The sequence below is a fragment of the Chrysochloris asiatica genome, unplaced genomic scaffold, assembly GCF_000296735.1.
Source record: "Chrysochloris asiatica unplaced genomic scaffold, ChrAsi1.0 scaffold00022, whole genome shotgun sequence".
In the NCBI taxonomy this organism is placed as follows: Eukaryota; Metazoa; Chordata; class Mammalia; order Afrosoricida; family Chrysochloridae; genus Chrysochloris; species Chrysochloris asiatica.
Window position 1 is genome coordinate 1899615 of NW_006408540.1, and position 24087 is coordinate 1923701.

The 24087-nt window shown below is 35.7% G+C and overlaps 1 protein-coding gene and 1 pseudogene across 2 annotated transcripts in view; one reads left to right on the forward strand and one right to left on the reverse strand.

Moving 5' to 3' along the window:
• Positions 1–24087, reverse strand: part of TDRD3 (tudor domain containing 3) — a 136076-nt gene that overhangs the window by 58290 nt on the left and 53699 nt on the right. For both annotated transcript variants that reach the window (XM_006837593.1, XM_006837592.1), the window contains 3 exons: positions 18799–18870; positions 13984–14133; positions 8918–9058 (listed from right to left, as the gene is read on the reverse strand). In XM_006837593.1, the coding sequence (XP_006837656.1) occupies positions 8918–9058; positions 13984–14133; positions 18799–18870 (363 nt within the window). The remainder of the gene's footprint in view (positions 1–8917; positions 9059–13983; positions 14134–18798; positions 18871–24087) is intronic.
• Positions 12025–13015, forward strand: LOC102823035 (annotated as a pseudogene).

Consider the following 24087-nt stretch of genomic DNA (forward strand, 5'->3'; position numbering starts at 1 on the left):
TTTATCAAAAATTGTTTTTTTAATCTTCCACTAATTGAGTTCTGATTATCAAGCCATCATGACTAGGTCAAAATGGGTATTATCTGCAAGTATAGGTGTTCCTGTGCATCTCCCCTAACTTCATGTCAGCTGGATGTTTCATTCTCAGCTCTAGAAGGATATTGGCTTTTATCAACTACTTTGTCTATATTCACAGAGATGATCAAGTATTTTCCATTGTTCGGCTGATGCAGTATCTGTGTATTCCTGGATTAAATCCCACTTGGTCATGGTGTATGTCTCTTTTAATATGCTGTGGGATTCTATTCATGAGGATTTTGTTTCAGAATTTATCATCTATATTCATAAGGGATATCAGCTTATAATTTTCTTTTGCTAAGGTGCTTATGTCTTGTTTTGGTATCACAGTTATGTTTGTTTTATATAGTAAATAAGAGAATATTTTTGTTTTTCTGTCTTTTGGAAGAGTTTAAACAGGATCAGTATCAAATCTTCTCTAAAACTTTGGGAGAATTACACAGCCTATATGGCCCAGGACTGTTTTTGTTGAAAAGTTTCTGACTGTTAGTCTTTTTTACTTATTTTAGGCATTCTAGGGGAGCACAGTTGTGGCTCTGTAGGATAAGCACTGGTCAGCGAATCACAAGTTTGGCAGTTTGAGTCCACCAGTCACTCCTGGCAAGATTTACAGCCTCAGAAACTTTATACAGGGTCACTATGAGTCAGAACCAATTCAACAGCACTTAACAACAACAACACAAAACAAGTGGGAGTGTACTTGTATCTGATTGAGGTTTTAATTTGCAATTATTTTCTCCTAGTTTCTGGTTTTTATTCATTTTTAAAAATATCTTTTGGTATGCAGAAGTTCTTACTTTTTTATGAAATTTAAATAAACAATTATTTTATAATATTGCTTTCTGTATTTAGTCTAACAAATCTTTGCCTAACCACATGTCCCAAAGATATTCTCTCAGTGTTTAATTTTTTAAGTTCTAAAGCTTTAACTTTCATCACTTAAGGCAAAATAAATATGCCTATAATTATCTAAGGAGTCCTGGTGTGGTGCTGAGGTTTAATGCACCAGACTGCAAAGCCGTTTGAACTGCAAAGTCAGCGGTTCAAGCTCACCAGCTGCTCCTTGGAAACCCTATACAGGGTCACTATGGGTCGGAACCGACTCTATGGCACTTAACAACAACAACATAATTATGTAAGGAGCCCTGGGACATAAAGAATAAGTACTCGGCTACTAACTGAAGAGTTCACACCCACCAGTGGCACCATGGGGAAGCAGAGCAGATCACATCATTAGCAACTCTATGGAGTAGTTCTACTAAATCAGATAGTGTCACTATGAGATAAAGTCAACTTGATGGCACACAACAATATGACATGAAGAAATATCAAAGAAAGTTCTAACCTTTTGTAATACCTTATTGCTTATGTATATTTACATGTAATGTATATTCACTATTATTTTTACACTATACACTCCTAATTTATAACAAAATAGTTATGAAAAGATAAGTGGAATTATAATTAGAAAACTTAAGACGCTTACATTTTCACTAGAATTAGAATATGTATATGGTCATTTTCATCCCTAATCTAATATACTTTCACAGCCTAAGAGAATATTTTTAATATTATAAAAACATATAATCTACTGTCACAGATCAAGAAATCTGCTATAAAATATAACAAACACTTCACCATGTTGTTGTTGTTGTTGTTGTTAAATGCTGTGGAGGTGGTTGTGACTCATAGTGACCCTGTATAGGGTTTCTGAGGAGCAGCTGTTGAGCTTGACAAGCTGACCTTGACATTCAAACCAATCCTGCAGTGCAGCACATAAACTGAAAATGCCACCTCAAGAATCCAGGAGTTGATTTGTTGTTGTTTAGTGCAATGAGTATAGGGTTTCCAAGGAATGGCTGGTGAGCTTGAACTCCCAACCTTGAAGTTCAAACCGACTTGCAGTCCAGCGTATTAATCCACAGCACCACAACTAGACCACTTCACCATAAGTTCCCCAATCTCTTCCCTTCTGCTGCTCATCTCATGTGTTCTAAATAGTCTACGTGGACCCAAATAAAGACAGTTCTTCAAGTAGAAGAACTAACATGAAGACGAGTTTGACCATACAAATGTTTATTAGATTTGGGATATAAAGGTTACAATTTCCTGAATGTCAAAATGAGTCAGTAGTTAATATGTAAAGAGATACAGACAACAATTGCAAAAGAGCTTTACTTCTTAAATATATTTTCCTTCTTAAGAAAAATAAACTGCCAATTTTTGCTTTGTGACACTTGCATTTATATTAAAAGACTTTATTTTTTAATGACTAAAAGATTAAGATACAGCCTACAATATATCCAGTAATAAACAGCTTGCCACTGGATAAGGGAAAAAGCTGATATTTAAAAAATAAAAATCTGAGAAGACTGCTGATACAGTCTTTTATACTCACATTCTTTGATGATCTCAATTTTCCCTTTTCTTGAGCTCTGTTCAGGCTGGTTACATCTTTTATCTTCCTTCCTTACTCATCTAAACTTTTTCCTTCTCCCTAAAGTTAGGCTATAAATTGCAGTGTCTTAAATATTTCCTCCACGTATCTCAAAACAAAAACCTCTGTTAACCCTTCCAAACACCTACCAACTCCCTTTCTATTTAAACTAATTTCTGAATTAGTATGCTGTTGTTGTTGTTAAGTGCTATCGAGTCGGTACTGACTCATGGCGACCCTATGCACAACACAGTAAAACACTCCTGGTCCTGGGCCAACTTCACTACTGTTGCCACGCTTGAGTCCATTGATGCTGTCACTTGGCCAATCCATCTCGTTGGGGGTCTTCCTCTTTTTCTCTGACCCTCCACCTTATCAAACATGGTATTCTTCTCTAGCAACTGGTCCCTGCTGACAATATGTCTGAAGTATGAGATACGAATTTTGGCCAACCTGGCCTCCAAGGATGCACTTCTTCTATCACAGATCTGTTGGTTCTTTTGGCAGCCTATGGCACTTTCAATATTCTTCCTCAACACCACAGATCAAAACCATCAATTCTTCTATGGTCTTCCTTATTCACTGTCCAGCTTTTGCATGCATATAAGGTTATTGAAAATACCATGGCTTGGGTCAGGCATACCTTAGCCCTCAAGCTGACTTTCAATGCTTTAAAATGGTCTTATGCAGCAGATTTGCCTAATGCAATACATCACTTGATTTCTTGACTGCTGCTTCCGTAAGTGTTGATAGTTGAACCAAGAAGAATGAAGTCCCTGACAACTTCAATCTTTTCTCTGTTGATAAGAATGTTGTTTATTGGTCCAGTGGTGAGGATTCATGTTTTCTTTACACTGAGATGCAATCTATACTGAAGGCTGTGCTCCTTGATCTTCATCAGTAAATATTTTAAGTCCTCTTCACTTTCAGCAAGCAAAGTTGTATCATCTGCATATCGCAGGTTAATGAGTCTTCCTCCAATCCTGATGCCACATTTTTCTTCATATAAGCCAACTTCTCAGATTATTTGTTCAGCATACAGGTTGAATAAGTATGGTGAAAGAATACAACCCTGTCGCTCATCTTTCTTAATTTTAAACCATTCAGTGTTCCCATGTTCTGTTCAAACAACTGCGTCTTGGTCCATGTACAGATTCCTCATAAGCACAATTAAGTGTTCCAGAATACTCATACTTCACAAATGCTGTCTATTCTAACCTGAATTAGAATAGATGGTGATATGTTCAAAGAACAAGAATCCTGGTCCATAGATATAAACCCTTTAGCAATGAATGGTTTTGGAGATGGCACCACGGTCAATGAGACATAAATGGAAATCTGTAAATTTCAGAAAAGGTTTCCTTCCTATGTTTGGGTTTGTTTTGAATCAAACCACCCTTATAACCATCTAAGTCTGAGTTGCTTGTTATAAAAAATAATTGTTGCATCTAGCACTTCTATCAACAGAAATACCACAATTGAATGGCTTTAACAAATAGAACTGATGCTTTGAATTTAAGTGATGACAAACAATACTACATAAACCATGGACTTCCAGGAGAACAAAGAGAGCTGTCTTGGAAGAAGTACACCCAAAATATTCTTTAAAAGTGAGGATGGTGAGACCTTGTGTCATGTACTTTGGATGTTATCAGAAGGGACCAGTCTCTGGATATTATGCTTTGTAAAGTAGAGGGTCCCACCACTCATCTGCCAGACAGTTTTAGTACTATAAATGGCTGGTATATTGCTGTGATGCTGAAGCTATGCCAACAGTATTTTAAATACAAGCAGTCAGCCATGATGGGCAGGTTTCAACTGAACTTTCAGACTAAGGTAGTACAGGAAGGAGTCAAGATGGGCTATTTCTGTTTGTGTAGCCACTGAAAACCTTATGAATAACAATGGAACACTGTCATATATAGTGCCTGAAGATAAAAACATTATGAAGAGCACCAGATTATTGTCAGATATAGTGCCAGAAGATGAGCCCCATCAAATTGGAAAGCACTCAAATATAACTAGGGAAGAGCTGCCTCCTCAAAGTAGAGTTAACCGTGATGATGTGACTGGAATAAAGCTTCCAGAACCTTCATTTGCTAAGGGGGTACAATTCAAAATAAAGAGAAACAGCTGCAAACATCCATTAATAATCCAAACGTGGAATGTACGAAGTATAAATATAGGAAAACAGGAAGCTGTCTAAAATGAAATGAAACTCATAAAGATTGATATCATAGGCATTAATGAGCAAGAATGGACTAGTATTGGCCATTTTGAATCCAACAATCATATGGTTTACTATGCACTGAACAATAAATTCAAGAGAAATGGTGTCACATTCATTGTCAAAAGAACATTTCAAGATCTATCTTAAAGTACAAGACTGTCTGTGATAGGCTAATACCCACACACCTATAAGAAAGATGGGTTAAAAGCACTATTATTCAAATTCACACACCAATCACTAAAGTCAGTGAGAGTAAAACTGAAAAATTCTTCAGTCTGCAATTGATCAAACATTCAATCAAGATGCACTGATAATGACTGGTGATTACAAAGGTTGGAAAATGACAGACATGATACTGGAAATCGTATGATAGAATTTTGCAAGACCAATGACTTATTCATAGCTAATACCTTTTTTAAGGAGCTCCTGTAGTGCAGCGGTTAGGAATTGGGCTACAAACCTCAAGGTCAGCAGTTCGAAACTACCAGCTGTTCCGCGGGAGAAAGATGAGGCTTTCTGCTCCCATAAAGATTTACAGCCTCAGAAACCCTGTACAGGGCCGCTATGAGTCAGGACTGACTCTACAGCACATAAGAACAACAACTTTTTTAAACAACATAAAAGATGAATATGCACATGGACCTCATTAGATAGAATATACAGGAATTACTGTATGTGTAGAAGACATGGTGGAAAAGCTTAATATCATCAGCCAAAATATGGCCAGGGGTCAACTGTGAAACAATCAATTGCTCATACGCAGGTTCACACAGAAACTGAACAAAGGCCAAAATATGACCTTAAACATATCCTACCTGAATTTAGAGACCATCTCAAGAACAGATTAGACACCAATGACAGAAACCAGAATAGCTGTGGGATGACATCAGAACATAATATAGGAAGAAAACAAAAACTCATTAGAAAGACACGAAAGGAAAAGAAGACCAAAATGGGTATCAGAAGAGACTCTGAAACTTGCTCTCCAGTGTAAACATGCTAAAGTGAATGGAAGAAATGAGGAAGTAAAAGAGCTGAACAAAAAATTTAAAAAGGCAGCTTAAGAAGACAAAGTCAAGTATTGCAATGAAATGTGCAATGACATGAAGTTAGAAAACCAAAAGGGAAGAACATGCCCAGCATTTCTCAAGCTGAAAGAACTGAAGGAAAACTCAAGGTTTGACTTGCAATATTGAAGGACTGTATGGGCAAAATATTGAATGATACAGAAAACATAGAAATATTAAAGATATATACAGAGTCACTGTACTGTACCAAAAAGAACTGGTCAACATTCAATGATTTCAAGAAGAATCCAATCAAGAACTGATGATACTGAATGAAAAGTCTAAGCCATACTGAGAGCATTGGTACTGACAGAATACAAATAGAAATATGTCCACAAACTGATGAGAAACACTGGAGGTGCTCACTCATTCAGCCAATAAACACCTGGCCAACTGATTACAAGAGACCCATACGTGTTTCCGGTCTAAAGAGAGGAGAGCCAACAGACTGTGGAAATCATTGAAGAATATCATTAATATATTGCATTAGTAACGATATTTACATATAAGTAAAATTTTGCTAAAGATAATTCAAAAACCGCTACAACGGTAAATGGGCAGAGAACTGCCAGAAACTGAAGCTGGATTCAGATGAGGACATGGGATAACACTGCTGACACCAGATGGATATTGGATGAAAGCAAAGAATAACAGAGAGATGTTTGCTTGTGCTTTACCGACTATACAAACATGTTCAACTGTGTGGATCATGACAACCCATGGATAACATTGCACAGAATGGGTGTTGAAGCACATTTTATTGTGCTGTTCATGAGGAACCTGTACACACACCAAGAGCCGGTCATTAGAACAGACCCAGGGAATACTGAATGGTTCAAAATCAGGAAAGGTATACACCAGGGTTGCAATCTTCCAACATACTTATGCAATCTGTTATGCTGAGCAAATAATTGGACAAACTAGATTATATGAAGAAGAATGTGGAATCAGAATTGGAGGAAAACTCATTAACAGTTTGTGATAATGCAGATGACACAACTTTGCTTGCTGAAAATGAAGTGGACTTAAAATACTTAGTAATGAAAACCAAATACTACAGTCTTCAATATGGACTGATGTAAACAAAACTCAATGTAGAGAAAACAAAACTCCTCGCTACTGGACCAATACATACCATCATGACAAGTGGAGAAAAGATTGAAGTAGTAAAAGACTTCATTTTTCTTGGATGTACAGTCAACACTTATGGAAGAAGCAATAAAGAAATCAAATGATGTATTTCACTGGGCAAATCTGCTGCAAAATATCTCTTTAAAAGTGTACAAAAGCAAATATATCAGATTGAGGACTAAGTTGTGACTGACCCATGACATGGCATTTTCAGTAGGTGCATATGCATGTGAAAGTTGGACAATGAATAAGAAAGATCAGAGAAGAATCAATGCATTTGAGTTATGGTGTTAGAGAAGGATAGTAAAAGTACTATGGACTGCCAGAAGACCAAACAAATCTGTATTGGAAGTACAGGCAACACTTCATGTCTCATACTTCACACATGCTATCAGAGGGGCCTGTCCCTGAAGAAGGGCATCATGCTTGAGAAAATAGAGGGTCAGCAAAAAACAGGAAGACCCCCAACAAGAGGAACTGGTACAATAACAACAGCAATGGTGTCAAATGTTTGAGGACATTTGTTTTGAGGATAGCCTAGACCGGGCAGTGTTACATTCTAAGATTCATGGTGTCACTATGAGTTGGAACCAACTTGATGGTACCTAACAACAACAACAACAAAAAATATAGTAGGCATTCTGGTAGCATAGTGGTTACAAATCAGGCTGCTAATCTCAAAGTCAGCAGTTCAAAATTTCAAGTGGTTCCGTGGGAAAAAGATGAGGTTTTCTGCTCCCATAAAGATTTACAACCTCAGAAACCCTGTACAGGGTTGCTATGAGTCAGAACTGACTCTACAGCACATAACCAACAACAACAACAACAAAGAAGAGAGTCAGAGAACAAGATGGATTGACCCAGTGGCTGTAATAATGGGCTCAAACATAGCAACAGTTGCAGAACGGCACAGGCCCAGGCAATGTTTCATTCTGTTGTACACTGGGTCACTATGAGTCAGAACTGAATCAACGGTACATAACAACAAAAAGAACAGAAAACAGAAATTTAATTTCTCAGTTTAGAAGGCTACAGTCCTAATTCAGGATGCTGGCTGTAGGGGAAATGTTACTATCTCCGTTAGTTTGAAGAGAAGTTCCTTTAGCTTCTGTTTCCTAGTTCCTAGATCTCCATGTGGCACAGTACCAATCTTCCCTCATCTCTACTTGCCTGTCCTAATTTGCTCTCTGTATATCTTGTATGAGAGAGGAATCAAAACATATCCTACACTAATCCTGTCTCATCAACATAACAAGAAAAAAATTCCCAAAAGGGATTATAAACACAGGCAGAGATGTTAGGATTTGGAGGGATACAATACAATTCTTACCAGTAATAAATCCCAATAAACCCCAATACAGAATCTTAGGTATTCAGAGTCCTATAGGCAAAATCATCTGAACTTACTGACCCTCTAGAGGAAATCAATTCTCTCCAGTACTCTTAGATACGAGGACAAAACCTAAACCCCAATGTAGCATACCAGAAATGTTTCTGACTCCTCTGTTTATCTTTAAAACTTCATGTGTACTTTGTAAATGAGTTCATATCTTACATACATTTGTTATCTTCTCACTCCCGCCACCCCCCAAAATGTACATGAAAGTTGAGAACAGATGTGGAGATGGCAGGGAAGGATTTTGGAGAAACTGACAATTATGTTTTTGATGTATCATTTATAGTTTCCACTGAATATGTTCAATTTAATTTGAGATTTTTCATCAATCCAATCCAAAAAGTAATATTCAGACATTAAATTTTTTAATGAAGTGGCGTTTTTAAGCACATTATTTTTCAAACAATGCAAGTTTTTCATGAGTTACTTGCATTTTTTATGGAAAATACTTTTTTAAAAGCCTTAAGAGTTTAACATCTACTGAACATACGTCATTGGTGATTATGAGAAAGAAAAACAATCATCAAAAGAATAAAAGGAAGAAGAGGTTTACTTCTTGGTTGGTTCTTTTGACTTACCAGTTCTCTGTAGACACCTTCAGGTTTTCCCTCAGGTTTAGTTGACTTTTCTTTTTGTAAAACTTCCCTGTTTCGGTTGACACCAGTACTCATATTGAGATTACTCCTAGCACCACCACCACCTCCTCCAAATGTCTTCGTCTTCAAATAAGAGAAAGAGACAGGATATAAAAGCAAGCCACATTTAAAAATTCTTCTAAGAGTAACTTATAACAAAAGCATCTAGTAAAAATGAAGTCATTAAGTTTCTTAATTAATTATGACTTAAAATGAAACATGAAATGTTAACTTCTTCTTTTTGTTGTTGCTGTTAAGTGCCAGTTGAGTCAGTTCAACTTATTCTTTTTAGACAGCACGTTTAGGACAAATAATAAAACAATTACAGATTTAAAATCTTTACACTCCCTAACCAAATGTTTAGAATAAAGCAAATGTAAAACAATACAGAAGAAAATTAAATCATGCAAGTATTACACAAATTAATTGTTAAAATGATTCTAGGGTCGAATGCTTGGGTGATGTCATGAACTGGGTTACAAATCCATCTACATGGCAAGGATATCTTTGTTGTTGTTGTCGTGTAATGACGAGTTGGTTCTGACTAATAGCAACTTTATGAAGGGTTTCCAGGAGCAGCTGGTGGTTTTACATCACCAACCTTGTGGTTAACAATCCAGTGCTTACCCTCTAGCACCACATCAGGACATCTTCAGCAAGGCACTAGAGCTGTCAAGGGATTAGTTAAATTTTGTCCATGTTCAGTATTACATTCTATGATCTTAGAAAATTAAACATGAACAATAAAAAATAATACAAAATTTAACATGGGATTGAAATTCTCATTAATAGTTTATTATTTTGATTAGTTATACAATATGCTAGTGTTTACAAACTACATCTAAATTTACACATTTCTTGTTTCACATGGTTATTTGAGTAACTATATATGATTGTATACAAAGGGGCTTCAAAAAGTTCATGGAAAAATTCCATTATCTATTTAGTTCCATTTTCCCATGAATTTTTTGAAGCTTCCTCATCTACATGCTAAAATTTGATTGATTGGATATCATTTTTTACTTATCAAACCATTGTTAAAAGACTACTGGTTTGGAAAGACAAAAATCCAGGACTGAAGAGTGCCTCAGAATTGCTACATGTATAAAATCAAATTAAATATCTGATTACATAAACCTTATATTTCTAACAGATATGAGAAGACAGTAATAAGATTTAAACCTTTATGAGATAATGACATACATTTTTAAATATATTTTAAAATAATTACACTGGTATGGTGCTGTAGTATAAGCACTAGTCTGATAACCCAATGTCAGCAGTTCAAATCCATCAGTCACTCCTCAGAAACCCTATACAGGGTTGCTAGGAATCAGAACCGACTCAATGGCACCTAAGAACAACACATTAAGAAAACGTCTAAGATACCAATTTATATTAGAAAATTACATTGAATTAGGTGAATACCTAAGGAAATAGATCCTAAAAATAGAAAACTGATGTTAAATAAACATTAACAGATAATAAATTATCTTTGTTAACTAGCTGATATACCACAATATTTCAATTTAATTCACATTAAAATTAAAACATCTTCAAAGATCAAAGACTCACTGCTAGATTCATTCACGATTTAGTTTACTGAGTTCCCCAAGAAAAAGAGAGAAGGATTTGAAATGATAATCACAAGTTAGATAACTTTAAAGAGAACTTCAAAATCTCTATTTGCACAATTCATTTTTCTTTAAAGTTACTAGAGTGTAAACTTCACATGATTTCACAAAATTCTCATTTTCTTACAACCATATTTTAAATGACAGCTCCCCACCCATTATATTTGGAGTACTGGTGTGGTATTATGGGTTAATAAACTGAACTGTAAGGTCGGTTTGAACTGCAAGGTCGGTGGTTCAATCTCACCAGCCGCCCCTCGGAAATCCTATACAGAGTAGGTATGAATCAAAACTGACTCGAAGGCACTTAGCAGCAACACCAACAATTCCATATACTGGCACTCCTGACTGCTAATCATACCCTGCTTTTTCTGTTTGCATAGCACTTACTACCTTCTAACCCACAATAACTGATACATTCCTTTTGTTTACAGTCTGTCTCCCTTACTAAAATGCAAACTTGAAAAGGGCAGCTATCTCTTTCATTCACTGATTTTATCCATTGTTATCTGTCTATTTTGTGGACTAATTTAATCCAAGATTTAAACTAGTTCCAGCCATACACTTACATTAAAAGGTTCTTGATAAATATTTGTGAAGTGAATTTGACTAAAAAAAATTTAAATATTCATTCGGTCATTAGCAATAGATTCCGCCAAATCACGTTAACTGTTTAAATGGGTAATTATAAAATATGTTTTTAGAACATTTCTACTATGATTTTGGTGTTCAAACACCCAGATTAAAAATTGTACATATCTCCTACTACATTATACATATAAGGTGACATTAAACATTCATGGGAAAATCTATTAAGTTTTCATTCTATTTTTCTATAAATGTTTTGAAACCCCATTATAGATTTACTCTGGTACCTTTGAACATGTCCATTTATATCTTTAATTCTCACTCAACTTGTACTATATAAACTGAGGAGCCGTTTTAGGTTTAAAAGAGTATGATTCTTTCATTATCATGTATTTACAGAAAAAAAATACAGTGTGATCAACTATGATTTTAAAAAATGAAGTAAACTGTACAATATGTTGATTATATTCCAGTAAAACTCCCAGCGAGATAGGCTGATGCAATGACAACGATTTCAAACACAGCAACAATTTTGAGGATGGCAATTATTCGTTCTGTTGTACGTAGGTTTACTATGAGTCAGAACTGACTTGACAGTGCAGTTGTAGAATAAGTGTAGCTGCAGAATAAGCACTGGACTGCTTTCTGCAAGGTTAGCAGTTCAAATCCACCAGTCACTCCTTTGAAGCCATATATAGGATCACTATGAGTCGAAAACTGCTCAACAGCACTTAACAACAACAAATAGCAAAAAATAAAATACACCCAAAAAAGGAAAAGGAAAAATATTTGAAAAGACATAACGTAAATCAAAGAAACAATTCTACAATGAGTCAGACACTGATATACAAACAGGTATAACCAGTATCTTTACTCTGAAACACCATAATCTTCATATATTTTTGGCAAAGAAGAAACATATTATATGTACACTGTATACAGGTAACTATTTTCAGAAATGTTAAAAATGCTATTTGTAAATGTGCCTTGGGATGGGCTGCAGCATCCCCCTCATTTCTTGAGAGCTTAGAGCAATGGAGTGACTGACTGACTACCTGTGCCATTCTTCTCATTCACTCCAAATCGGGCTGATGAGAGTATCCTGCTTTCTGAAAGATAACCCATTTTCATTCTCACAGTGATCACAATATGTGTGTTTCATTCTTACCCTTATTTTATATATGAAGAAAAACGAGACACAAAAAGTCAAAGTAGGTGGAGCCGGCCAAGATGAGTGGCTTGTGAGGCCATCCTGGGTGGCAGCTTCAAGAAGAGAGACTCCTTGGGGACTGTAGGCTCGCTAGCGCATCTCATTATTAAGGATCTTGGAGAAATTCATTCAAGGCTTTTAGATCATAGACCTGTTATTTTGACCCATATATGAAACCCGTTATTTTGTCAAAGAATTTGAAGAAAAACATGGCCTTCAAGAAATGTGAGTTCATAAAATTTGAATATGCTCCATGAAACAAATGAACATACTCTTCCCAAATGTAGAGCGACAGTGCAGGACAACTTAGGCCAAGTTCTCCAGAGACGGTAAGCAACTAATCACTCAGAGTGTAGACTTCAACAGAACGAATAAGAACAAAAAAAGATGCATAGTGAGCGCTTACTAGCAAGTGAAGGCCAGCATGTGACCCAGTGGGAGAAGTTCATGAGGGAACAGCATAACAAGCGGGCCGAGGTGGACGAGGAGCACAGAAGAGCCATGGAGCGACTGAAAGGACAATATGCTGAGATGGAGAAGGACCTATCAAATTTTCAACCTTTTAAGAACTTGAACCTCAACAATAACAAACTAATGAGAAAACAATGACTACCTCAACACCAAAATAGTCCCTCCAAAGCATTTAGCCTCCGTTCTAGCATACCAACATATTCAATGACTCTCTTAATCAGAAGAAAGAAACAACTGCAGGAATCTCAATTAATGTTTAATAAAGAAAAGTGCTGTTAAAAAAAAAAAAAAAGTCAAAGTAACCTAGTCAAGGTTATCTTCCATTACAGGATTGCAATAAGTCGGAACAGGTTGAATGACAACAGGTTTGCTTTTGTTTCTGTTTTTTACATACATTTCCAGGTTGTATGACTCCAGAGCTCGTGTTCTTGGCCCAACACCAGATCAATAACATATGGGTACACCACAGGAAGAACAGCCAAAATTAAAGAAATCTTCTACTTTAACTTCCTACTTAAGTAGGAAAGTAACTGTTAGCTAAGCTTCATGGTGGTGTTGCCGTTTTACGCCACTGAGTTGGTTCTGATTCATAGCGACCCTGTTTCTGAGACTAGCTGGAGGGTTTGAAATGCTGACCCTACAGCCCAATGCATTTAACAGCAATCCAAACCAGGGCTAAAGTTTCATTAGTAGTTCTAAATAAAGGACACATATTTCAATCTTACTAGTTAAGAAACATCAGTCTAAGAAAAACTCATGTGCTAAAATTTCTTTTCCAATCCTAAAAATCTAAAAAAATAACTAGAGAAAAACCTGTGTCAAATAACAATTACTATATCATTAAGAAGAAAAGGAAGAGGATAACATAAAGGGTGGATTACTAGCAAGATAACTTACTGTAACAGCCGAGATGATTTTCGAAAAAGGACATATGAGTAAAATGTGTAAGCTTAAAATCCTAAAAGCTGGCAAGACATTTTTAATTATGGCATATATAAGAATAATCCCTAAATTTGCAGAATTAGTTAGGTGAAAAGAAAGTTATGATTATGAAAAATCCAAATGGAGAATAATGATGGTAACAGGAGAAACTTATCATTTCTTACTTCTTTGCTCTTTGTAACTTCTGCAATAGCAGCAGTCCTTTGTTTTTCGAATTCATCATTATCATTTGAAGGCTTAGCAGGCATTGTAACTTGCAATGTCTTCCTTTGATCAAGTTCTCTGCTATCCACTTGGACATGAGATAGACACTTCTGCAAACAATAAAAAAAATTATATATATATAGCAATTCAGTAGTTCCAAAAAGATTTGGAAGAAATGTTTGTTAACGCTTACATAATGTAAAAGATGACTCTTACAATCAGCAAAAGATGACCAAAAATATAAATATATTCCATAGCTTTCAAATAAAAGGGGAACAGCAAAATGTAACTTAAATAAGCATAACTGACTATGTAATTAAAGCTATAAAAAATGTGGCCATCTAACATTGTATATATATTTAAAATACTTAGCTAACCAAGTGTTCAAAGTTTCATTTAAGGATATAATGCTTTACTTTAGGATACAATGATCTGAAGTAATTTTAGATTTTAAACAGCCTAGATTAATATACAAGAAGAGGTCATTTGGGTTTTAATTAAGAGCCTAATTTCCACACTATATGAGGACTTCATTTTTGTTATTGTTGTTACATGAGTCTATTTCTGACCAATAACAACCCTGTATAGAGGACCAAGAGGCAGCTGTCCAAACAGAACTTGGGAACACTGAATGATGTGTGACAGGGCTGTATTCTTTCACCATACTTATATTCAACCTGTATGCGGAACAAATAATCTGAGAAGCTGGGTTCTATGAAGAAAAATGTGGCATCAGGATTGGAGGAAGACTCATTAACAACCTGCAATATGCAGATGATACAACCTTGCTTGCTGAAAGTAAAGAGGACTTAAAACATTTACAGATGAAGATCAAAGAGCACAGCCTTCGGTATGGATTACATTTCAATGTAAAGAAAACAAAAATCCTTACCACTGGACCAATAAACAACATTTTTATCAACAGAGAAGAGATTGAAGTTGCCAAAGACTTCATTCTTCTTGGATCAACTATCAACGCTCATGGAAACAGCAGTCAAAAAAATCAAACAAGTATTGCATTAGGCAAATCTGCTGCACAAGACCTTTTTAAAGTGTTAAAGAGCAAAGATGTCAGCTTGAGAACTAAGGTGGGCCTGACCCAAGCCATGGTATTTTCAATAACCTCATATGCATGCAAAAGCTGGACAGTGAATAAAGAAGACCGTAGAAGAATTGATACTTTTGAGTTATGGTGTTGGAGGAGAATATTGAAAGTGCCATGGGCTGCCAAAAGAACCAACAGATCTGTGTTGGAAGAAGTGCAGCCAGAGTGCTCGTTGGAGGCCAGGATGGCCAAATGCTATCTCTCATACTTCGGACATATTGTCAGGAGGGACCAGTTGCTAGAGAAGGATATCATGTTGGGTAAGGTGGAGGGCCAGAGAAAAAGAGGAAGACCTCCAACGAGATGGACTGGCAAAGTGGCAGCATCAATGGGCTCAAGTGTGGCAACAATTGTGAGGTTGGCTCAGGACTGGGCAGTGTTTCGTTCTGTTGTACACAGGGTCACTATGAGTCAGTACCGACTCGATGGCACCTAACAACAACATAGAAGAGCAGCTGGTGGGTTTGAACTGCCAACCTTGTGGTTCACTGATCCTATAGCGCCAAAAAGAATGTCTTTAAACTTACATGCAAAAAGTTAAAAACATGCCTTCTACACTATCAGACTACGATGACTTTTATTTTCAGTCTCACAAGATAAATTTAAAATGGCATTACTACTGAAAAATAAGGTCTCTATTCCAACCCTAATAGTAAATATCAAATCAGCCACTTGTGAACTCATTAACATAAAAAGAAAAAAGTGTGTCTCAAATGAACATACTATATGCAGTGAATATATATATTGAAACTTGTGAGAGGTAGAACTCCATGGGACTGCCTTGTTTTTCCACATCTCTTTTAAGTTTCCATCTATAATACGGTACAATCTTACCACTTTTCTTTGACTCTATCATTGAAAAATATTTGAACTTTCTTTCTTTGACAGGTTTCTGCTTTATATAGCTTCCAGCTTTTGCAGGTTTCATTGTAGTAGATTTTCAACAAGCCTAATGATACAACCAAGGGGCTCTGGTAGCATAGTGGTTACGAAGTGGGCTGCAAACCTTAAGGTCAGCAGTTCGAAACGACCAGCCGCTCTGCGGGAGAAAGATAAGCTTTCTGCTCCCGTAAAGATTACAGCCTCAGAAACCCTGTACAGGGTCGCTATGAGTTGGAACCAACTCCACAGCACTTAACAATAAACAACAACAATGATACAACCACCATTATCCATCATCAACCCACTTAAAAGGCTGAGATAGGCTGAATGGAATTTTTTCATAATAAACTTTTTATAAACAAATAATACAATTGAACTACCTTATTTTTCATACATCCTAAGTGTGGCATTGTGCATTAATGCGTTGGGCTGCAAAGTCAGTTTGAATCACAAGATCTATGGTTCAAGCTCACCAGCTGCTCCTCAGAAACCCTGTACAGGGTCACTATGGGTCAGAACCAACTCTACAGCACTTAACAACAACAAAACCCCTAAAAATAGCTATAAAACAAATTTCAAATTTTAAATACTAATAAAGCTTTCTGGAGAAAAAAAGTTGATTAAATACCTTAAGTCAATTATGCAAGAGAAATTACTAGAATGTAATGGGAAAATAATTTCCAAAAAATTTTCACTACTTATTTTTTCAATATGTATTAACAGAATTTTTGAAGTGTGCTTATTATGAGTTTTTATTACACTTAAGAAGTGAGAATATCATCAACATGGATCATGACATATCTTTTTATGTTGATTACTCATTTTTCTAAAATCCACTGAAACTCAGCATATTTTGAAATATACTCCAATAGTATGTAAGATATAATACATTCAAATGAATACATGCAAAAATATAATACAATTATGATCTTAAATTAGATTTACATAGACACTATCAAAAGGTTTTTAAAGAGAATTTCAGTCAATTGATACTACCCACCTGTCATCTCAGCAAGTTAGATATTGGTTACTCATAACAAAAGCAAAAAGAAAATTCTTGCTAAACAGATGTGATTCTTTATTTCCTGTTACATCCCCAGTTCATATTCACTCTGAGCCAGCACACCATAAGGAAAATAAAGAGTAAATACAAGTCACATTAGCAATAATTAAATTTTGATGGCATATTATGAGGCAAAGAGCAAGCAGCTTCAGGGATTGTTCTGAGGCTTCAGGGATAAAGTTAAGAAAGGGATGGAAGAATGGGAGGAAATTGTTGGAGAAGCAAGTTGATGCTAAGCACAACCAAGACAGGAGATATTGGCCAGCTGAGAGGCTACCTTAAGGTAGCATGATGCATGGGGGGGTGGGAACAGGGGGTAACAAATAGGGACTAGGCAGAAAACTTTAAGCTTATATGGGAGGATAGAGGCTGTTGTGGTTGAACTGGAAATGCCAACTAGAAATAAAATTCCTGGTTGAGATGAATACTTATATCAATAAGGAAGAACAAATGTGAGGAGGGGCAGTTGGGACAGTAGGCCCACCTAATGTGTCACCCCTCCCTTTATTAACGTCTTTATTTCTCCCCTTTATAGGAGTAAGTCAAAGAGGGTTACTAGGGTTCCAGTTAACAAAGGCATAGGTTTATTCCAAACAAAACATATTTAAACATAGCTCTCCAGTCAGTGGATAGTTTCACACAAGTTCTCTCAGTAATACACTTGTCTTAGTCTCATTGGTGTGCATGCAAAAGAAGGTTCAATCAAAACAGTGGTTTCTGAGTGGATCTGCTGGGCCAGTTAAATTCAAAGTTGAACCAACAGATCAGAAGTTATAGTGACTATGGTTGTGAATTCCAATCAGTGTAAAATACCAGAAATCTGTATCTTTTAGGGGTAATCATGATAGATTTTCTTGAAGGGCGTAGTATGATCACAGGTGCTGATTAGAAAAATGAAAAATTTCAGTGATGAGAAAAAACAGAACAACTGTGCCGAAGAATTTATTTTCCATCATGACAATGCACCTGCTCATTCTTTGAGACTAGCAAGAGTTATCCTAAGAGAATTCTGTTGCAAAACTCTCTCCCATCCACCACACTTCCCTGAACTTACCCCTTCAGGCTTCCTTTTGTTCCCCACAACTCAACATTTCAGAGGAACATGATTCGAGTTCCCTTCAGTGCCAAAACAACCGTTTTGATATGGTATAAAATTAAAAAGTGCAGAACTCTTTGGGAAGAGTTAGAAAGATGGAAACCTACCCTCAGAAGTATATAAACATAGATGGAGTGAGTATATGTCCAGAAAGAAGAGCTTCACATTTTAATAATTTTAATAAAAGTTACTATGATTTTGTAGCAATAATTTTTGAATTACCCTCGTATGCCTTATCCTTTATACCACTTTTCTTTTATTTCCCTCTTTTGTTTTTATTAAACAAAATAAGAAACTATAGTATATATTAGTCTTCTTACTCTTGAACTTCTCTCTCAACAACACCTTTATAATATCTTTACTAGTTGAACATCACTCTTCAGTGTGGTACTTAATTGTTTCAATCTTTCAGTCAACAGCTCTTGACAAAAACCTATACAATTAATATACAGTCAAATAAAAAAACAATTATTAAATTTCTTGTATTTAATATTATTTCCATATAAAATCCACAATCTGGAAACAACAGTTCAGAAAAAACAAAAACAAAAACAAAACCAATCACAGCTTGATTACTAATAAAAAAATTTTCTGATTCAACTTAAATCTCCCAATATACTAGCTATTACCTGTCCAAAAGGCACAAATGGAGGGGGTCCACCTTCAGTTCCAATATTGCTTCTATTATGCTTTGACAAGCTCTGTGAAAAAAAAAATTATATATTAAAACATATTTAAAATCAGTGTAAAATACCAGAAACCTGTATCTTTTAGATTTTTACAAGAAACAGGAAAAAAATACTACAAAATATTTCAAGTTATATAAGACATGATTCCTAACATCAAAAACTTAAATAACTATACAAAGGCTACCAACCAACACCTCAACTCCCTTACCAAAAAACACCTGTATAGTATCTCTTAACCTTTTATGCATTTTTAACAATTATCATTACAGAAAAGAGATTAACAATACAATATGAAATTAGATTTAAAACAGCAAAATATCAGTGTGTGTACATCCAAGAATATACCAGAGTTCTTATATATGGAAAAGCTATTACGTAATTTATGGACATTATATAAAGAATCCACCACTTGTCTGTCAGTTTGTCATACTGTGGTGGTTTGTGTGTTGCAGTGATGCTGGTAGCTACACCACTGGTCCTTTAAATACCAGCAGTGCAACTTATGGTGGACAGGATTTGGTGCAGCTTCCAGACTAAGACAGACTAGGAAGAAAGAGAGGTGGACCATTTCTGAATGGTTGGTCAATAAAAACCTTAGAAATAGCAGAGGAACATGGTCTGATATAATGCTGCAAGATGAGCCCCTCAGGTTGGAAGGCATTCAAAATACAACTGGAAAAGAGCAGTCTCGTTAAATAGAGTTTATTTTAATTACATGGATGAAGCAAAGTTTTTGGCACGTTCATTTGGCACAACTCAAAATGAGAAGAAGCAGCTGAAAACATCCATTAACGACAGGAACATGGAATGTATAAAGTATGATTCTAGGAAAATAAGTTTTTGAAAATGAAATATAATGCATAAAGATTGATACCCTATGCATTAGTGAACTGATATAGATATTGGCTATTCTGAATTAATGTCTTAATTTAATTCTTACCTTTATAAGAGTAAGTCAAAGAGTACTGCTTGCTACTAGGATTCCAGTTAACACATGCAAAGGTTTATTCCAAACAAAACATATTTAAACATATCTCTCCAATGAGTGGATAGTTACAGACAAGTTCTCTCAGTAATACACTTGTCTTAGTCTTATTAGTGTGAACTCAAAAAAAAAGGTCCAATCAAAACAGTGATTTCTGAGTGGATATGTTGGGCCACTAACAATCATACGGTTTACTATGATGAGAATGTCAAAAGAGGAATAGCATAATATTCATTATCAAAAAGAACATTTCAATGTCTTAACTTGAAGTACAACTTCTGCCTTGAGATAGGATACAATCCATTCACCTACAAGGAAAACTAGTTAATACCGCTATTATTCAAATTTACACACCAACCAATAAAGTCAATAAGGATGAAACTGAAGAATTCCACCAACTTCTTCAGTCTGAAATTGATCAAACATGCGGTTAAGATATACTGATAATTACGGGCAATTGGAATGCAAAGGTTGGCAAAGAGAAAGAAGCCACAGTTGGAAAATAAGGTCTTGGTGACAAAAACAACACAGAGACTGCATGATACTATTTGAAATACCAATGACTTACTCATTGCAAATATCTTTTTCAACAACACAAACGGTGACTATACATATGGATATCAGCAGATTAAATACACAGGAATCAATCTGACTTCATATGTGGGAAGAAACAGTGAGAAGTTCAGTATCATCTACCAAAACAATGTCAGGGACAGACTGTGGAACAGACCATCAATTGCTCACATGCAAGCTCATGGTCAAGCTAAAGAAAATTACAACAAGTCCACAAGAGACAAAATAAGACCTTGGGTATATCCTACCTGAATGTAGAGATGATCTTAAGAGCAGATTTGATACATTAGACACTAATGACTGAGTATCATAAGAGTTGTAGGATGACATTAAGAATGCCATACATAAAAAAGCAAAAGAGCAGTAAAAAGACAGAAAATAAAGAAATGACTAAAGTGGATGTCAGAAGAAACGTTGACATTTTATCTTGAACACAGAGAAGCTAAAGAAATTAGAAGAAATGAGGAAATAAAATAGTTGAAAACAAAATTTCAAAGGGCAGTTCAAGAAGACAAAGTACTATAATGAAATATACAAAGAACTGGGGTTAGAAAACCAAAAGGGAGGAACACAGTTATTATTTTAAATACTGGAAGAACTGAAGAAAAAAATTCAGTCCTCTAATTGCAATACTGAAGGATTCTATGGGCAAAATACTGAATGACAAAGGAAGCAATAAAAGAAGATGGATGGAATATACAGGGTCATTGTACCACAATGAAGTAAGTGGCCAATGTTCAGACATTTCAAGAGGTATAATATAATCAAGAACCAATGATATTGATGAAAGAAGGTCAAGCTGCACTGAAGGCACTGGGGAAAAAAAAACAGGCTCCAATAATTGGTAAGAGTCCTGGTCGGATGCTGTAGGATAAGCATTATCCATAAGGTCAGTCTGAACCACAAAGTTGGCAGTTCAAACTCACCAAATCACTCCTCGGAAATCACATACAGATTCACCTGCATTGGAACAAACTCGACAGCACTTAAAAACAAAAACAATTGATGGAACACCAACGAAAATGTTTTAACAAACTGATGCAACACTGGAGGTGCTCACTTATCTTTGCCAAGAAATTTGGAAGACATCTACCTAGCCAACCAATTGAAAGAGAACCATATTTACACTCATCCCAACAAAGGTGACCTAAGCAAATGTGGAAATCAAACAGTATCATTAATATCACATGCAATTAAATCTTTACTGAAGACAATCCAAAGATGGTTGCAGCAGTACATCAAAAGTGAGCTGCTGGAAATTCAAATCAGATTCAGAAGAGGACATGCAACTTGGAATAACATTTCCAATGCCAGATGGATGTTAGCTGAAAGACTGTCAGAAAGATGTCTGTTGTTGTGTCATTGAGTTGGTTCTGACTCATTGCGACCTTGTATAGGGTTTCTGAGGATCAGCTAGTGAGCTTGAACCACTTACTCCATAGTTCAAATGGCTTTGCAATCTGACGCATTAACCCACAGCGCCACAAGATGTCTACTTGCACTTTATTGACTATGCAAAGACATTTGACTGTGTGGATTATAACAAACTATGGATCACATTGTAAAGAATGGGTATTTTAGAACACTTAATTATGTTCATGAGGAATCTATACATAAACTAAGAGGTAATCATTCAAACAGAACAGTGGACATTGAATGGTTTAAAATCAGGAAAGGTGTGCACCAGGGTTGTATCCTTTTACCTTCCTTATTCAAACTGTATGCTGAACATATAATCCAAGAAACTGAATTATGTAAAGAAGAATGTAGTATTAGGATTGGAGGAAGACTTATTAACAACCTGTGATATGCCAACATGACACAATCTTGCTTGCTGGAAGTGAAAAGGGCTTGAAATATTTACTGATGAAGATAAAAGATTACAGCCTTCAGTGTGCATTGTATCTCAATGTAAAGAAAACAAAAAATCCCCACAACTGGACTAATAAATAAAATCATAAGAGAAAATGGAGAAAAGATTGAAGTTGTCAATGACTTCATTTTGTTTGGATCCACAATCAATCCTCATGGGAACAGAAGTGAAGAAAACCACGGGCATATTGAATTAGGTAAATCTACTGCATAAGACCTCTTTACAGTATTCAGAGCAAATATATAAGTTTGAGGACTACGATGAAACTGACCCAAGCCACACTATTTTCAACAGAATCATATTTATGTGAAAGCTGGATTATGAATAACGAAGACCGTAAGTGAATTGATGCATTCATCATAAGTGAAAATCAGCAAATACATAAAATCAAGAGGAGCCCTTTCCTCAGCTTTAATTAAGATATAAAAGATTATTCAACAGATATAAAACCCAAAAGCCATCATCAATTAGTAAATTCTAGCTTATGGGGACTCCATGTTTCAGAGTAGACCTAAGTATAAGGTTTTCAAAGGCTGTGACATTTCAGAAGCAGATGGTCACACCTTTCTTCCAAGATGTCTCTTGTCAATTTAAAACACCAATATTTTAGTTAGTAGTCGACTACTTAATTGCCACAACAAGTGAACCTAAACAGCTAAATTTTATTTTAATTTATATTTAAAAATTTTTGTCAATTATACCATCTCTCAATACAACCAATATTATCTCAATATGTATTACACAATTAAAAAGATACTATAGGGCTAATTCACCACTTATCTGTAAGTTTGTCAAACTATGGTGGTTTGGGTGTTACTGATTCTGGAAGCTATGTCACGGTATTTTAAATACCAGCATGGTCACCCACAGTGGACAGGTTTCAACTGATCTTCCAGAAAAATACAGATACAGAAGGAGAGACAAACTATTTCCGAATATTTAGTCACTGAAAACCATTATCATTAGCAGAGTAATGCTGTCACCTCCAAAATACTGAATACTTAAACATGATAGAGAGTACCAGAATATTGACAGATATAGTGCTGGAAGATGAGACCCTCTGGTTGTAAGGCATTCAAAATACAACTGGAAAAGAGCTGCCTCCTCAAAGTAGAGTTGACCATGATAATGTGAATGCAGTAAAGTCTTCAGGACCTTCATTTGCTGATGGGGCACAACTCAAAATGAAGACAAACAGCTGCAAACATCCATTAATAATCTGAACATGGAAGGTACTATGTATGAATCTAGGAAGATACATAATTGTCAAAAATGAAATGGAATGTATAAACATCAATATGCTAGGTATTAGAGAGCTGAAATGGGCTGATATTGGCCATTTTGAATCTGACAACCACATGGTTTACTAAGCTGGGATTGACAAATTGCAGTCTCCAAAAAGAGCATATCAAGATCTGTCTTGAAGTACAATGCTGTCTGTGATTGGATAATAGCCATATGCCTACAAAGAAGACCAGTTAATATCACTATTATTCAAATTTATGCACAAACTACTAAAACCAGTGATGATGAAGTAGAATTCTACCAACTTCTTCAGTCTGCAATTGATCAAACATGCAATCAAGATGTATTAATAATTACTGGCGATTGGAATGTCTACGCTAGAAACAGGATAAGGATCAGTAGTTGTTGATAGAAATGATGTTGGCGAGCACATGATAAAATTTTGCAAGACCAATGACTTCTTCATTGTTGTTGTTGTTGTCAGGTGCCATCGAGTCGGAACCGACTCATAGCGACTCCATGCACAGCAGAACGAAACAATGTTCGATACTGG